Source organism: Aspergillus sydowii (genome assembly GCF_001890705.1).
Source record: "Aspergillus sydowii CBS 593.65 unplaced genomic scaffold ASPSYscaffold_3, whole genome shotgun sequence".
Classification (NCBI taxonomy): domain Eukaryota; kingdom Fungi; phylum Ascomycota; class Eurotiomycetes; order Eurotiales; family Aspergillaceae; genus Aspergillus; species Aspergillus sydowii.
In genome coordinates this window covers 2574251-2590184 of record NW_024467861.1, presented here as the reverse complement: position 1 = coordinate 2590184, position 15934 = coordinate 2574251, and the positions used below count along the sequence as shown (strand labels likewise).

General features: G+C 50.0%; 6 protein-coding genes across 6 annotated transcripts; 4 read left to right on the top strand and 2 right to left on the bottom strand.

Annotated features, from left to right (window-relative positions):
• Nucleotides 1–489: 489 nt before the first annotated feature.
• On the bottom strand, nucleotides 490–1723 carry ASPSYDRAFT_87834 (NIPSNAP family protein; the record flags this gene model as incomplete). The annotated part of the gene is made up of 2 exons (XM_040851907.1): nucleotides 490–974; nucleotides 1039–1723. 2 exons carry the CDS (start codon nucleotides 1721–1723, stop codon nucleotides 490–492), a joined length of 1170 nt encoding a protein of 389 aa, XP_040705091.1.
• Nucleotides 1724–2922: 1199 nt separating this feature from the next.
• On the top strand, nucleotides 2923–4180 carry ASPSYDRAFT_43222 (pyridoxamine 5'-phosphate oxidase family protein). Its single transcript, XM_040846606.1, has 2 exons — nucleotides 2923–3243; nucleotides 3312–4180. The coding sequence occupies exons 1-2, from the start codon at nucleotides 3076–3078 to the stop codon at nucleotides 3918–3920; spliced, it is 777 nt and encodes a 258-aa protein (XP_040705090.1). The 5' UTR covers nucleotides 2923–3075; the 3' UTR covers nucleotides 3921–4180.
• Nucleotides 4018–5617, top strand: ASPSYDRAFT_819990 (lipoyl(octanoyl) transferase LIP2). The gene is made up of 2 exons (XM_040851124.1): nucleotides 4018–5272; nucleotides 5356–5617. Exon 1 carries the CDS (start codon nucleotides 4416–4418, stop codon nucleotides 5259–5261), a length of 846 nt encoding a protein of 281 aa, XP_040705089.1. The 5' UTR covers nucleotides 4018–4415; the 3' UTR covers nucleotides 5262–5272; nucleotides 5356–5617.
• On the bottom strand, nucleotides 5531–6926 carry rho3 (Rho family GTPase RHO3). The gene is made up of 8 exons (XM_040851102.1): nucleotides 6744–6926; nucleotides 6635–6685; nucleotides 6561–6578; nucleotides 6485–6501; nucleotides 6408–6422; nucleotides 6234–6355; nucleotides 5977–6178; nucleotides 5531–5918 (listed from the first exon to the last, which is right to left on the bottom strand). The coding sequence occupies exons 1-8, from the start codon at nucleotides 6791–6793 to the stop codon at nucleotides 5800–5802; spliced, it is 594 nt and encodes a 197-aa protein (XP_040705088.1). The 5' UTR covers nucleotides 6794–6926; the 3' UTR covers nucleotides 5531–5799.
• A 605-nt stretch (nucleotides 6927–7531) lies between these two features.
• Nucleotides 7532–9836, top strand: ASPSYDRAFT_816844 (putative COP9 signalosome subunit 2 (CsnB)). The gene is made up of 4 exons (XM_040851104.1): nucleotides 7532–7945; nucleotides 8013–8171; nucleotides 8224–8284; nucleotides 8338–9836. Exons 1-4 carry the CDS (start codon nucleotides 7905–7907, stop codon nucleotides 9601–9603), a joined length of 1527 nt encoding a protein of 508 aa, XP_040705087.1. The 5' UTR covers nucleotides 7532–7904; the 3' UTR covers nucleotides 9604–9836.
• A 3990-nt stretch (nucleotides 9837–13826) lies between these two features.
• ASPSYDRAFT_56625 (OTU family ubiquitin thioesterase) lies at nucleotides 13827–15660 on the top strand (the record flags this gene model as incomplete). Its single annotated transcript, XM_040849247.1, has 7 exons — nucleotides 13827–14072; nucleotides 14130–14216; nucleotides 14274–14337; nucleotides 14386–14651; nucleotides 14755–15026; nucleotides 15084–15527; nucleotides 15582–15660. The coding sequence occupies 7 exons, from the start codon at nucleotides 13827–13829 to the stop codon at nucleotides 15658–15660; spliced, it is 1458 nt and encodes a 485-aa protein (XP_040705086.1).
• Nucleotides 15661–15934: the final 274 nt, after the last annotated feature.

Genomic DNA, 15934 nt, shown 5'->3' with positions numbered 1-15934 from the left:
GGTGGGGTGTCCCTGCGAATGTCCGTTGGCAATTATCCGAGGTTGCCATATGACGCCAAAGCGCGGAGTTACGAGTCTGCCTAATGAACGGGACGACGGCTTGTACGCATTATCATTTGGTAAGGCTGGCGCCGGCGTGAGACGTTACGGGAACGTCCAGAAACGAGGCAGGTGCAAATAATTGTTGAGATTGGTGCACTAAATACATGCAGTGGGCAATTTCAAAAGCGCTAATGCCATATTTCATACACTAAGCGGTCCGCCAAGTAAAAGTGAACAGAAACATCGACCTCGTCCCAAAAACGCCAGGATCCGAGGAACAATCACATTCACTTCCTTCTTGCGGTTATGCAGATAAAAAGGCTTCTATTGCTCTGGGACGACTTACTGCCGTCACAGCCAGCCCATGTCACCAACATTCTTCCATCAAAGTGTCTGGATTGTGTTGGCCCCGCTGCGAAGCTAGACTTTGCCAGATCGGTTCCGGGCTTAACCAACAGGGCTCCATGGCATCGGGATCAGGATGCGGCTCTGCATAGTTTGAATGAGCGGAACGGTCTTATGCACGGTCTCCGCCCAGCCTTCAATTCCCCATGATTGCTCTCGGCGGACCTTGCGCTCCTCTAGATTCGCAAATTGCCACAAGTGGTGCACCGTGTTCAGGTCCCCAATCTGGACGAACCAAGCGCCAACGCCTTCCATGACTTCGCGGCGTGCCTTGAGACCGCGACGCCAATGAGTTTCCCATTCTAGGAGATTTCCAGGGTGGAGAGTATAAGACCGAAGTTCAAAAAGACCTCCCAGGCGGCGTGGCGGAGTTGTAGGCCAGAACGAGAACTCCTGCATCAACGAAGTTTTCTTGCTCTTGATCAACCCCTTGAGCTTACGGTCGAATGCGGGGAACTCCGGATGGCACGAAATGTTGTGAAGAGAGGCATGATAACCTTCATATCGCTGATACTCCCAAATATGGACTGCGGAATTATCATTAACATCAACGCCACAAGTTATGAGAGAGGTCGGGTAAAGTATCAATACCAAAGGTCTCATTGTCTCCCACTTGCGTTCGCCAGCTTCCCACCAGATTCACGCGGTTCTCTTCCGTGCCTGCCATCCGAGGGTACCACTGGCCAACAAGGTCAACATATTCGTCTACTCGGTCTGGTTTCACTTCGTGGAAGACGATGGAGTGGACGTATTTGCCACGCGCCAGGACTTGCGAAAACGAACGCTCGATATCCTTATCGAGCTGCTGGCCTTCTTTCGTTCCGTAAATCAGGGATGAGAGCGGACCGCGTTTGGCAGATCGGTTGGCTTCTAAATTGTGTTCGTCTCCTAAAGAACGGTGGGTAGAAAGTGAGCCCAATGCTTGATTATCAAGAACATCGGCGGCATCAATGATGGGGCTATTTTCATCGCTCCCGCCGGCCCCCGCAGGGGCGACGCGAGCGGTGGCGTACTCACGGAGGCGGTCACGGGCAACAGGGGATGATGGGGCAGATGCAGAGGTGGAAGCGGAAGCACCGACTGACTGACTCTCTTGCTGCTCTCTCTTCTTGCGAGCTACTTCCAGGTTCTCGCGAAACTCCTTCTGACGTGCAACGAACTCTTCAGTTGAGTCTGGGGTGATGTCCCGAATGGAGGGCGCACGGTAGACAGGGGCAGATGTGTGGAATGATCGAACCAGCGAGGACGCAGGCCGGAAGACTCTTGGGGCAAGCATGGCTAATATGTATTCAAATGCGGTGTAGTTTCAGCAAGCAATTAATACAGAGAAGCCGGGCAGGTTGTAAAACAAAAACCAGCGAAGAAAGCGGGAAGGCGCGGTGCTGATTCAGAATGTCGGCAGATGGGTACAAATGAGAAGCAGCAAAGGAGAGATCAACACCGACCCCGTGGTAAATGAGCACAAGAGGGGTGGGGGTTTGAGGAGACGGGAATATAAAGGACAAGCAGCAGGGATGGGATGGGATGACAGGAGATGCACAAAGCGGCCAAACGGCTGAAAGGGAGGTGCAACACAGCAGGAGTAACAGTCGGAACCAGTAAGAAAGCAGCTCGCTCAGAGACCAGGATCAGCAGAGTGAGCTTGGATCGTCAAGAAGTTGGCTATTCCCCAGGGTAACAGTCAAAGCTCGTCCACGCGTAGTGGGAAAGACAAGATGCAGTGATAATTAACACACCAATGGCGATGAATGGGATGGAAAGAGGGGAGAGATTTGAGGGGAGAGCGAAGCTGCAACGGTAGCTTGCCTAAAAGCCAATGTGCGGGGAAGGAGTCTAGTGTCTTAGCTGCAGTCGTCCTCCAGGTTGACGATTTTGGATTTGCGTCAAACAAGGTTGCTGCGAGCCTGCGAGCGGATCTCAACGTCTTATATGGCCGCAGTGCGACTCGCTAATAATAGTTAGCAAACAAGTTCAGGTCGAGATTGGAGATTCTTCCCCTACATTCGGCGGATGGAGCTCTGTTCTGGCGATCCCCGGTCCAGCTCCATCCCCATATCTATGACGACATTGACGGCNTTTGAAAACTAGCTAAATGTACAGGTCAATGTCGGTCTCCAAAAAGAAGATCGCTCTGTGCAAATAGACAGCTTGCGCGTACTGGTCACGCGTGTTGTGGCCTTCTTTGGAAGCTGTTCAGCTCCTGAAATCATATCTGCAAAGGAAGACCGATTTACAATTTAATGTTAATCTTGTCTAAAATCGGCTTCTTTAGGCTGGTCTGCTGCAGACTTGACGTGTAGTTGTTTTGGGCCTCGCCACTCTCGCACAGTTATTGGGTGTCGCACCAAGATTGCCCCGACAGACTCACTTGCAACAGATAACAGATAACTTGAATACATGGAGCTAAAGTCTATTCTGCGAGATTGAACGCATGCCTTATTCATTCTCGCTCGATCTCGATAAGCTTAGCACCGTTACCATGTAGGAGTTTAGTCGAGCAAGGTACCCGGAGAGCAACCGGCCGAATCAGGGAAGGCCGGAAATTGACGGTCGCTGGTCGCCACCCCGTCATGAAGTAATCGCCCCTCCATCCGGACGCAAGCTGCAAAGAAGAGTTGACACGACAGGATGCCCTCCGCGCAGCTGCCTTCCAACTCATTCAATCCCCGACCTGACACGATGAGCGACTCTTTAAATCCCCCCCTTTCGTACGAGGCCTCTGCCACAACCACTCATCGCCATGTTGCAACTACCCTCCCGCCGGAGGTCTCGTCGTGTCTCAAAAACACCCGCTTCGTATGTCCAGCCGATGCCTCTTATTGACCCATCTTATCTGTCTGCTAATACCAATGCTTTTTATATAGCTCCATCTAGCAACATGTGATGGCCTTACTCCCCACATCTCTCTCATGTCCTATACGTATCTAGCCTCCACGCCCTTCGATCCGTACCCCACAATCATCATGACGACCAATTCATCTTCGCGAAAGACCACCCACCTACAAACCAACCCGCGAGTATCACTTTTAGTACACGACTGGGTGTCACACCGTCCACCTACCCGTGGGCCGAATCCTGGGGCTACTCGCGATGGCTCGCCACCACCCGCAGCAACCCGGTCATCTCTGGCTAGTCTACTCCTGAATTTAAATACGAGTGCTTTATCCAGCATCTCTACGACGATCACGGGAGAGGCGCGATTTTTGGAATCTGGGTCAGAGGAGGAGACGTGGTGTAAAGAGAGGCACTTGGAAAACAATACCTTCGAGGAAGAAATGAACACGTTTGGCCAAGCACAACAGCCTGGACAGCGTCGACCCAGTATTTCGATTGACGATGATGTCCGGGTTGTTACCGTTCGAGTACGCGAAGGCAGACTTGCTGACTGGAAGGGAGGTGTAAGGGACTGGCTCGTTGTCCAGGAGGGAGAAGAGCCGTCGGGCGATGGCCCTGCAAATGGCGTGGTGCTTTGATAAAGTCGGCTGTGGTATTTCGATATGATTTTCAGATTTTGCCGGAGCTAGAGGGCATTGAGGTTTTGGGAGCATTGCGGGTTTAATCGCATTCATGTTTTGATTATGAGGGCAAGTCATGGGCCACGAAGTTCTTTCCAATCTATTCCGTATGTTTCCGCATGCGCTTCAGGCTTCCCGCGCAAATTCAACCTAGCCAGTTTCCAAAACCGTGGGAGGTAGTGTCCTGATGGTAAAATTGACTTATATATTGATTGGCATACTCCTCCATCAAGCTTATCACATGATTCAATGCCAGTGACGTAGATTGTCTCTCCCAAAGTACGGAGTACGCCCGCATTTCCAGCGCACATCTCCAACTCTCAACGCACTGGCCATTGTACATTAATGCCCTGACCCAATCCTCAGCCACGCTCGTCTCTGTCTCACCTACACCCTCGAAAACATACAAGATCTACGAAAACCGCAGTTCAAACCCAACTTCCAACCAGAACCATGCGGCTCGCCCACCTCCACTTTCCCGATATAACCTCCTTCACCCGCGTCGCAAACCTCCAACAATCCCTCACAACCCGTCTCCTTGCACATAAAAAGCTCATCCAGTCACCCAACGCGACAACGTCACCACCACCCGACCCAACGATAATAACCTTCACGCCCAACCCAGTTTACACAACTGGCCGCCGCGACCTCCCGCCATCAAACACCTCGCCTTCCGCCTCAAAAACTCTTTCCCTACCCCCCGGCCTTGAACCGATCCGCTCTCTTTTCTCCCAACAATCACAGCATAACAATGGCTCCCCAATAGCAGAATACCATCCAACCCTGCGGGGTGGACAGACAACGTACCATGGACCTGGGCAGATGGTTGCATACACCATTCTTGATCTACGGCGGCTGGGTCTAACGCCGCGATGCCATATTAGGTTGTTGGAGAACAGCGTTGTTGATGTACTAGCAGGGTATGGCATTGAGGGGACTATTACTGAAGATCCAGGGGTTTGGGTGGCCTCCCAGTCAGGCAGTGACCAGCTACCCAGGAAGATCACGGCGGTAGGCGTTCATTTGAGGAGGAATATTAGCAGCTACGGGATAGGATTCAACGTCACGGAAGAGCCAATGTGGTATTTCCGCCAGATAGTGGCGTGCGGGCTTGAAGGGAGGGAGGCGACAAGTTTGCAGGGGCAAGGAGTGAATGGTGTCGCTGTTGAGGAGGTAGCCGGGAAGTTTGTTGATGCATTTGTGCGGAGAGTGAATAGTGACTTTGCTTGCGGTGGGGGCGCTTCGGGGGAGAATATCGATGAGGTCTATCGGGTGGAGGAAGCGGACCTAGCAGATTAACTACTGTGTAGGTGCGTTGTCGAGTGTAAATTTGGAATGGTGCTGATTTGTAGATATACTGTGATGTTACGGAGAACGATACTAAAGTATACAGTACATTGTACTAGTAGTAATCAACCCTGGGTAAAAATGCATACATGCAATGGGTACGCGTACACTGCCCAGCAGGACAAAACAACACGCTATGCCCGACCAGTAGATGTGTTAATAAGACGGAAGCGATAGATAAGACAGGCAGTAGCAAAATGAGGCCGTACAAAGCGTGGTGATTGAATTCAGCACGCTGGAGTGAAACCGACCTCGATAATTGGTATCGGGATGGGAAATTAAGACATTAGAATGGTGGCGTATCTAGGGTGTCGAAATTATATATAACGAAGGGGATAAACGTAAGTATTGAAAGGCTGAAATGCTGATTGCTGAGTCGTGAACGAGTAGCGTCTCTGGGGCACAAGTAATGAAGATACGCATTGTGGACAATATATTGAGGCCGCTGGGTATATAAAACAGATGAATGCAACATGCGACAAAGTTGTGATCACTGAATGATGCAGCGGCTCTGAGATGCGCTGGCATTCTGTGCCTTCACTTCGAGGGCGACTTTGGCGGCTTCGTAAAAAGCCTCCCTGATGCCACGATTTTGGACAGCAGAGCACTCTGTCGAGGAATTAGAACATCCCAGACCTGGACTTCTTGAAACTGCAGGATATCTTACCAAGGTACTTCACAGCTCCGATCTCCTTCGCCTTTGCCAGTCCTTGCTCGTACGTGATAACATTCGGGTTATCATTGAGGAATTCGTCTTTTCGCAAGTCACACTTGAGGGCCGTGAGAACCAGTTTCACTCCCGGAACATTCTCCGAGATCTCCTCGATCCATTTGCTCGCCACATTCTCGAACGAATCGGGGCTGTCGACCTATGTTCCACAAAGATTTAGTCAGGAGGCTTAGTACGTTGAGCGACGATCTTACACTGAAACACAGCATTATGACATGCGTATCCTCATAGGATAACGCGCGTAACCGATCGAATTCTTCCTGGCCAGCTGTATCCCATAGCGATAATTCCATGTGCACGTTGTCGACGAATATGTCTTGCGATTATGAGTACGTTTCAAAGAAAGCTGCGAGGAGGGAAGGAAATACCGTGGACATAATTCTCTGCATGACAATTTCAAGTCAGTATCATCTTAAATTGTTGCCCGGGAGAGGAGCACACGAACCAAAAACGGTCGGTTCACTGTGTCGCATTGCTGCGGTTAATGCAAGAGCTGGTATTAAATAAAGGGGAAGTCTCACTAGACTGTCGGGAAATATCTGAATGACAAATGTCAGCATATCACCTCTAAAATGTATTGAATGCAACAACTTACCCTCTGGTGAACACGTTCAAGGCTGAGGTTTTACCACAAGCACCGTCTCCCCTGAACCACGGTTAAAAAGAAACGGCCAATATTCTCACGGTTTATTTGTATCACTCACAGCAGCACCATCTTGCGCCGAACGACCTTCTGACGTCCGCAGAATTCCATCTCGTCGGCGCGGTATTCGAAGGTGGGATCAGATTCGGGGAAATGCGAGAAGTTCAAAGGGGGTGTTGCGAAAACGGCGACAAGACTAGCGGCGCAGTTACGCGGTTATATAGAAAGGATGCGGTCGGATAGTATAGTTGTCGTAAAGCGTGCGAAGAGGTGACTTGGTGCGAATATGAGATGTCAGTGAAGGAGTGAAGAAATGGTGAAGACTGCGCCCCAGTCGTGGGCCGTGGAGGGTCGATGTCATCGGCCGAAGTTACCAAATATTCTGGCGAATAGGATGATCGTCATCTGCCAAGCTGTCGCAAAGATTTCGCTTCTTCCGGTGCCTGAGCCAGAGCAACCTCTATCAGGCGGATAGATTCAATTTAAGCGGACTTGAACCGATTTCTCGGAATCTAAATCTCTCTTCTTGGTCCTTTGTAGGGGGGCGATAATGTTATCGATCTCTTCGGCGTACTCCACACTGCGGTGCCTTGCCTCCACCATGGCGTCGCGGCCCTCAGCCATACTGTCCCTGTGAATTAATAGATTCGTCATCAATAAAGCATGCCAGGGGTTCTACTGACGCGTGATTTCTTAACAAAGATGTAAACATTCGTAGGGTCTTTGGGTCTGATGGATCGTAATGGATCGTAATGGACGTTGCGGAATTACGGCCCGGACCTCGAATGTGCATTTTGATATATAATTATGGTTGTCACGGAACATGTCATAACTGTTTTCGCCCAATTCGCAACCTGAGGTGAGCTCAAAACACCACCAATCAGGGAGCGATAGACCTGAATAGAAGCTGAGCTCCTCAGCCAGTCTCGACTGTTTCCCTTATTATTGCTTAAAAACGTCGTAACGTTCACAAAGCGCCCTCAGTCGTTGGACCCACACGAGGCTCGAAGAAGGCGGGGGCCGAAAGTTGATGCCCCAGGCGCTGAACTGCTGATAGGCGCGGCGGGAGCTTCCAGTTCACTTCACAGTTTACAGCAACCCTCAGTCCTCGCTTATCAGTACCACCAGGATCCATTTCTTATTCGAATTATAGACCTAGGGATTATTCTCGTACCTTGTCTTGCCGCTATTTGCTACCCTACACATTCTCAAGTTTCCCAAGATGTCTGATGATGATGATTTCATGCACGACTCTGATGAGGAGTAAGTACCGCCCGCCACGGCTCGTCATGAACGGCCACAGAGCTCGCCTCACACATTTTGCTGCTAGGTACGACTTCGAGTACGAAGATGCGGACGAAGACGAGACAGGAGATATCGGGATTGAGAATAAATACTACAATGCCAAGCAGATCAAGGTTGATAATCCGGAGGAGGCCATTGATGAATTCTTGGGAGTACCTGCCTTGGAACAAGACAAAGGAGATTGGTATATATATCCTCTCCTCGGAAGCCGGAGTTTGGATACTGATAGCTGTTAGGGGCTTCAAAGGATTGAAACAGGCAATTAAGCTGGAGTTCAAACTCGGGAGATATAGCGATGTAAGCTAGCCTTTGACATGCTCTCTTCCTCTATACTTAAGCTGATTACCCAGGCCGTTGAACACTACAGGGAGCTTTTAACATATGTCAAGTCGGCAGTTACGCGAAACTATTCGGAAAAGTCGATAAACAACATGCTCGATTATATCGAAAAGGGATCAGATGACGACAAGGCGTACCAGTGCATGGAAGAATTCTACTCCCTTACCCTCAACTCTTTCCAGAACACAAACAACGAGCGACTATGGCTTAAGACGAATATTAAATTGGCCCGCCTGTGGTTGGAACGAAAGGAATATGGCCAATTGAGCAAAAAGGTCAGGGAGTTACACCGGGCTTGTCAGAGGGAAGATGGCTCGGATGACCCTAGCAAGGGCACATATCTACTGGAGTTATACGCGCTAGAGATTCAAATGTACGCCGAGACGAAGAACAACAAGCGATTAAAGGCCCTCTACCAGCGCGCTCTCCGCGTGCGGTCGGCGGTACCCCACCCTAAGATCATGGGGATCATTCGAGAATGCGGAGGCAAGATGCACATGAGCGAGGAGAACTGGGAAGAGGCACAGAGTGACTTTTTCGAGTCGTTCCGGAACTACGACGAGGCGGGCTCGATGCAACGGATCCAGGTGCTCAAGTATCTCGTGCTGACCACCATGCTGATGAAATCGGATATCAATCCCTTTCATTCGCAAGAAACGAAGCCGTACAAGAACGACCCCCGCATCTCTGCTATGACTGACTTGGTGGATGCTTTCCAGAGGGATGATATCCACGCATACGAGGCTGTCCTAAGCAAGAACCCGGACGTTCTGGCCGACCCATTCATAGCAGAAAACATCGACGAGGTCAGCCGGAATATGCGGACCAAGGCCATTCTTAAATTGATCGCCCCGTACACCCGGTTCACGCTCAGTTTCATCTCAAAACACATCAAGATTTCGGTCACAGAAGCAGAAGACATCCTGAGCTTCCTAATCCTCGACAAGAAACTAAACGCCAAGATCGACCAGGAAAGTGGCACAGTTGTAGTTGAAAGTGCAAGCGATGTGGACCGACTGCGGTCCCTGGAGGAGTGGAACGAATCCCTACGAGCGCTCTGGCGAGTGACTTTGAACGACGGCGACGGATTCAAAAACGACGATGTTTCGCAGATGACCGGCATGGGGTTGAGAGGGCCCTCACTCTACCAATCGGCCTTTGACGATGATGTTTCTCCTGCGGGTCTCCTACGTGCCGGCGGTCACCGATTCCGGAGAGGGGGGAAGGGCAGCAAAGCAGGACATGGTGTCAAGGCTGGTGGCTCGGGGCTGTTTTAGGCGGGGGCAATTAATAGACAAGGAAGCAGGAAAAGAAGGAATCGGATGTTGTACGGGAGGCAGTAGTGGTACTACCTTCCTCGTACTTAGTAACTGGCCGAATCATGGAATTTCAAAGTCCAGAATCCCTGATGGCCGCTGGCCTGCATAAACTGGAAGAAGATATCGTTATTGAATCATTCATCCTGTTGTGTGGTGTGGTACCGTGTCAGCTGTGTACATACAGTAATACGTCCGCATGTACTCCGTACTGCGTGCCCTCAACTTCCCTCACACAACGGGAGGGCCGACAGTCGAGACTAAGTACCAATGGTGCAGGCGTTGATACTGCATGCTGCACAACGAATGAATCCACAGCTCCCAATGACCTGTAGGAACCCACCAACGGACAGAGGAAGCGTGATCCGCCAGTCTGTTTGCTCTCGCAAGTCACAAACCATAAAATAGGCACGCTCATTCGTGGGGATGAGACGCATGGTCAAAAAAAAAACGACAATCGAGGCTGCAGTTGTAGACTGGTGGAACTACTCTACTGGAAAGTGGAAAAAGGAACAAGTGGAGGACGATCTTACCTCCCGAATCCCGGGATTCCGTTATTTCATTCCAATTATCTGTTCTCCATTCCGCGGCGTGCGCGGTCTCCAGTTCCGTGATACGGTGATACCCACCCTCCAGAGCACACTACTGTATCTGTAAAGTGCATAGGTACTGCACTCTTGTAGGATGCGCCCAAGGTACCAAATGTACAATTTTCATTTTTCATTTTTCTCACCTCCTTTTTTTTTTTTAACCGAACTGCCAGCGAGCAATCTGACCCCAGAAGGAGGAACACCCGGAAGATGAGTCCAGTCGGCTATTGATTGCCAGGACACCTCAACAACCAACATTTTAACAATGTTGATGCTGTTGCTAAATAACGCGGGTCGAGCATGTAACATTGCAAATACCCCATCGACTGTGGAGTGTGCATTGTGGACAATTGACAATTGGCGTCCTGCCATCGAATGGTTTCCGTCTCCATTTTGGCACGAACGCCTCCGATTGTTCGTCTCCAAATTGAAGATGGCGGTCACCCTATCGAGTGCGCCAGACTGCGACGTTTGAGGTGGGCCAAGATAAGAATAGGTACATACGGCGAATAGCAGAGAGGAAAACTCCTCCACGTCTCAGCGCTGAGCAATTTGAGCTGCGGGAGCCGAGAGGGGAGGAGGTGTTGGTGCATGATGATCAGCCGTCTCAGTCAAACTAATGCCACGGTGTATCCGTCCCGTCCGTTGCTGTCCACTTTCCCTTTTAGCTTGCGCTTCAAAATTTCACGGCCCCGAGGTAGACTAGAGAGCAATACTACCGTTTGGACGTCGTCTCCTGCATTATTTAAGTCCGAAATTGAGATCCGAGATTCCGTAGGCATAAGTTTTTGTATTGTACCTTTGCTTGCGTGAATATCGAAGAGGAAAAGATCTCCGTTGTAGCAAATAAAACCAGCCATTTGTGATCGACGCCCAGCTGTATGTAAAGACGACTAAGAGACGGGAATAAGCAAAATCTCCCGGGATAAACCGAGACGCCACAGTCTATTGTGTTGTTTAAAGGTACGATCGGAGTTGTTGTCACGGGTTCTTCAAGCTGAGTGGAAGAGCCCAAATAAAAATGTCCATGCTCGACGAATAGAAAATGTGATGCTCCTCGCATGCAAGCTCGAAGGCGAAGGAAAAGAAAGTTTCCTTCGATTGACACAGGCAGGTACAGGATACGGGCTGCGATAGTCATCGGCCGAAGAGGCAACAGCCCGTCCTTTTGTGTATTTTTGATTTCAATTTGAGGAAAAAGTAGAATGGTTCGGACAGGGTTTCCGAGGTGGCATATGCAAGGTGTTTTTAGCTGGATCGAATCTCAAAGACCTGGCCACAGCTCCTGTCGGTTGTCGACAGGGAGCAAGGACCGATTTGCTCTCAACAATGGGGAAATTTTATCCAGAGTCCCAGACAGATTACTGTGGGTGCCCACGAGGATGGCAAAAAATACCGGAGTTACCCAGCAGAACGGTCCAGAGACAGCGCCACTGTTGTCTGATCCCGCTCCATACTGGGATTGGTTATAGCCGGAGATCGAATGGAGTCTGGTGGTGAGTGCAGCGAGGAGGATTGATGGGCGAATTGACTGTTGAGCTTGAGCGGATGGTTTCACGTTGCTTCTTCGGGCGATGTATGACTATTGAAAGCCTTGCGCCGTCGCTTAGACTGCTCGCTAGTTCGGTGACAAAGAGAGCTAACGGACGTCAAAGAGATCCTTTGATTCTCAACCTCCGTTGCTAATTGTGGGAACGAAGGATGTCAGACGGGGCCATAGCAGAAACTCTGTTTAGAGGTCTTATCGTTTCTTTACTCTGGGACGCGGTGCTCACTCTTTTTCTGATTTGCCCGCATATTATTTGCGCGGTGGTTAGGCAACGTTGGCGAGATAAATACGTTAGCGAGAAAAGGAAAAGAGGCAAACTGCGTGGAAAAAGCGCTGGGGCCTGATTGTTTCCTGGGATCGTGCTTTGCAGTCTGGCAGCTGGCAGTTTCCCAGCTTTGGAAATAATATGCAGCAGCTGCATGCAAGCCGGGTCGGAGCACGACAACACAGTCACGGAGTCCCCCTCGACACCTCCGGAAGTACCAGTAGCAGATTGGGAATTATATTAAACTGCGGTGCTAAGCTGAGGGCAACCGCCGCGAGCGCGCGGAGGACGAATTGGGGATGAGAGAAGCTCAGTTTGCATGCGCCTATCTTCCTGACAAGGTGTTTATTGTTCACAAACANCACAGGTATTCTCTGGCCAGAAGGGTTTGGATCTGAAAGCCAACCATCTTACTCGAGGTCTCCGACTAGTTGCAGGACAATCGGCCCAGTCAAACGCGTAGCTGTGGGCGGATATGTGGTCGCTTTCAAGTGCAGCGCATGAGAGTTTCTTTCCATTCCTCAGTCAAGGCTTGGAGATGGTGATCATAACGGACGTGACTAAGATTTCAAATCCAACTATTAAGTTAATTCCCAAGATGGTGAGGGCTTTTTTTTTGGCGACGGGAAAGCATGGAGATGGCGGAGTGCGGTCTGAGCACAAGCAGGGACGGACTATCACTGGCTCATCGCGGAGGATTCGGCATTTGCCCGGTGACCAAGTGAATAATAAGAAAATAATGGAGATGGATGACAGCATCAGCGACGGGAATGAGGATTGGGGACGCAGGCGGAAAGGCGAAGATGAGATCGATCGTGCCTCGTATCATGTTTACGGTATTTCTGCTCGATCTGAAATTGTCGATGCTATTTGGTAGACCTACAAGCCTTATCTGGCGTGACTGCTTCAATTGTGCAGAGTGACGGTGCTGGAAGTGCAGCAGGTCCAGCATGTTGGGTGATTTGAGGTTGTCACTTGCTCGTTAGTGATTCTTTTGCCTTCAGTCTCCCCGCGAACTCGGGCTCTTGTCTCTCTTCACTCTTCATTCCATATTAACCCCGGCCATCGTCCCATCTCTTCGTTTCCCCCCTGATCCCTGCTCTTTCTCGCCTGGTCTCTCTTGCTCCGTTAATTAGCTTCTCCTGCCTGGATCAAAAAAGGTCAGAACTGCCCTTTCTCCCCACCCCTCCAGTACATACACACACGAAGGTCTCGACATCTTGCTCGCCGACATCTTTTTCGACCCTCACGGCTTAACGCGAGGTCTGAATCCATATTTTTTCCCCCTATTCTAAACCCTGGTCTTTTTGCTATCATTTGCTCTTGCAACACTTCCAGTAGAGGCGGGGGACCTGTCACTGGGTGGCTGCAGCGTCACATGCTACTTGGTAGATACACCACTCTGGCTCAGAGCTGTCTTTCAACTTCTTCTCTAATTTCCTCCAGCCTTGTGGTTCTTTCGCTCCATCCCCTCGATCCATCGTTGTCTAGACCCAGCCATTACTGTATCACCCGCTCGTTCATAGACTTGCTGTCGCCGAAGAACGCCAGCCTGTTTTTCATTGATGCTAAAGTGCTGTAAGAGCAGGGTTCTGCATTGCTACAACGACAATATCAATTATTGAGCGCGAGAGAGACGAGGGGATACCAGAGTGAGATAGCGCCCGAACGATGTACCTTGAGTGATAAACTTTTGGATCGCTCGTACCCGACGTTGTTACCCCATCGACCCCCGCCGAACGTCCCACCTTACGAGGGCAATTTGACCTCACCTAATGCGATGTCCCTATCGGATATTCCCAGGAATCATTTTGATCCTTTAAGTCACTTTCCGCCCAGGGAGGAACATTTTTCTGGCTATTTTGCTCAGCCCCTGTCTCCGCCCGCGTTCGTTAGCCACGGAATTTCCCAACTGTCAAACGCCTTCTACGCTCACCATCCCGCTATTTTCAACATGAATGCACTGTCGCAGGAAGAGATGGAGCGATACCAGGAGCTCTCCAACAAATACGAACCAGAGCTCACAGTAAGACATCCCGGCCTTGAGAGTAGATGTTTCGTACCTAATTGACGCCGCACACAGGGCCCGCTCGTTTCTCACAAACAATCCACCAATGCAATTGCGCTGGATTATGCAAATGCTGACCCGGCTTTTGCCACGAAAACAACCGTATGAGATCGCTCAACAACGAAGATAGCAACCAGCTCTTACTAAGACTTGTTGTAGGCACTGGCTGTTACACATCCGCATTCGCGTATCATGAAAGGAGATGGAAACTGTGGTTGGAGAGGTAATGCCGAAACCCTGCAAATGAAGATTGTAAACTTACGATGTCCAGCGGTGGCCTTTGGGTACTTCGAGGACCTCTTCAATTTACGCGATCCCATGCAAGTACATCGCGAGCTGGTACGAATCAAATCGCTGAGCACGCTTCTCGACCAGGTCGGACAAGACGAAAATCTGTATGAAATATTTGTGGACGCCACAGAGGAAGTTTTCGGGAGTATATCGGGCGCGATTGAACGCGGTGAACGGGACGATTCATTTCTTATTGAGCTCTTCAACGACGAATACAACTCGAATGCTATTATCACTCATTTCAGGGTCAGTGAATCCTTCAGCCCGAGTTTATATTGTCTCTACTCTTTCCCTTTGGATCTGATAATCATGTTTCTACGGCTAACGATGGTTGATGTTCTGAATGCAGCTCCTAACCAGTGCCTGGATGAAATTGAATCCCCATCGCTACGGTGCCTTCCTATCTATGCCCTTAGACCAGTACTGTTCAACGCGAATAGAGACGGTCAAGACCGAGATTGACGAGGTCGGTCTGCAAGGGTTGGTTGATGGAGTAATTGAGGGATCCGGGCTCATGGTGGAAATTCTATATCTCGATCGAAGCGAGGGCGACGCCGTGACCTCGCATGTGCTAACACAGACGAGGCCAGGAATCGGGGCCATCCGCCTTCTATATCGACCGTAAGACCAGCCCCGAACTGTCCTTTTTTGGTCATTGCCTCTAACCTGAATATTCAGGGGACATTATGACTTGCTATACGGAGGAGAACCAGCCATGAACATGCAGCCAATCGTCAACTTGCAATACGATTTATCTTCGGATTATGAGACTACTTGGGACACTAATGATCTCGGGTTCGACGTAAATTCCAGCTTGATGGCAATTCCCAATCTGATGATGGACACCTCATTTGCGATAGCTCCTCCAGTGTCTCAACCTCCCTCAGACCCTTATCGGGTCTCACCACCCCAGGAGGTCTATCAGCCTCCTGTGCATACGCCCCCACCACCAGCAGCAGCGCCTGTTACTCCTCCGCAGCCGCAGATTCGATTAACTGGACCACCTCCGATCATGAGCTCATTACCTCCTCGGTCAAACGACGGTCCCCAAATCCGGCTAAATCCGCTTGTCATGAAACCCAATCTGAGTCATTCACTTCCAGTTACCGCCCCTTTCAAGAAGTATGACTTCCAATTTTTACACTTTTATATGGCCCTAGACTAAAGTCGCAGCAGCTCTCCCTACAACCAAGCCCATTTCCAAAACTCAGACTTTGAACCAATCCATTGGGAGCCTCACGAATCCCGGAAATAATACCTCTCGATGATTGGTGCCCTCGTTACGACCCATTTGATGTGCCGTTCACAATTTTCTATGACATGAAGTGCATGATCTTACCCCCCAACTTACACAAATTGGTTTCAAATATCAGGAGGTAGTCTGCTGTGATGAAATGTTTTGTTGTCGCAGAAATGTTTTCCGCTAGTGGCGAGATTGAGATCCCAAGCGTTCTTCCATGAGCAACCTTTTGCGTGTTTTATCTTGTGCTCTTTTTTTGCTTTTTACTGTGTTTGTCATTTCATATATT

Bases quoted from the DNA above. Each gene is read 5' to 3' on its own strand.
- ASPSYDRAFT_43222 (XM_040846606.1), top strand. From the start codon at position 3,076: ATGCCCTCCGCGCAGCTGCCTTCCAACTCATTCAATCCCCGACCTGAC. The intron at 3,244-3,311 runs GTATGTCCAGCC...CTTTTTATATAG, and splicing joins GTCTCAAAAACACCCGCTTC to CTCCATCTAGCAACATGTGA.
- ASPSYDRAFT_819990 (XM_040851124.1), top strand. From the start codon at position 4,416: ATGCGGCTCGCCCACCTCCACTTTCCCGATATAACCTCCTTCACCCGC.
- rho3 (XM_040851102.1), bottom strand. From the start codon at position 6,793: ATGGAATTCTGCGGACGTCAGAAGGTCGTTCGGCGCAAGATGGTGCTG. The intron at 6,179-6,233 runs GTAAGATCGTCG...TGTGGAACATAG, and splicing joins TCATAATGCTGTGTTTCAGT to GTCGACAGCCCCGATTCGTT. The intron at 5,919-5,976 runs GTAAGATATCCT...ATTCCTCGACAG, and splicing joins CGGAGCTGTGAAGTACCTTG to AGTGCTCTGCTGTCCAAAAT.
- ASPSYDRAFT_816844 (XM_040851104.1), top strand. From the start codon at position 7,905: ATGTCTGATGATGATGATTTCATGCACGACTCTGATGAGGA. The intron at 8,172-8,223 runs GTATATATATCC...GATAGCTGTTAG, and splicing joins GAACAAGACAAAGGAGATTG to GGGCTTCAAAGGATTGAAAC. The intron at 8,285-8,337 runs GTAAGCTAGCCT...CTGATTACCCAG, and splicing joins AACTCGGGAGATATAGCGAT to GCCGTTGAACACTACAGGGA.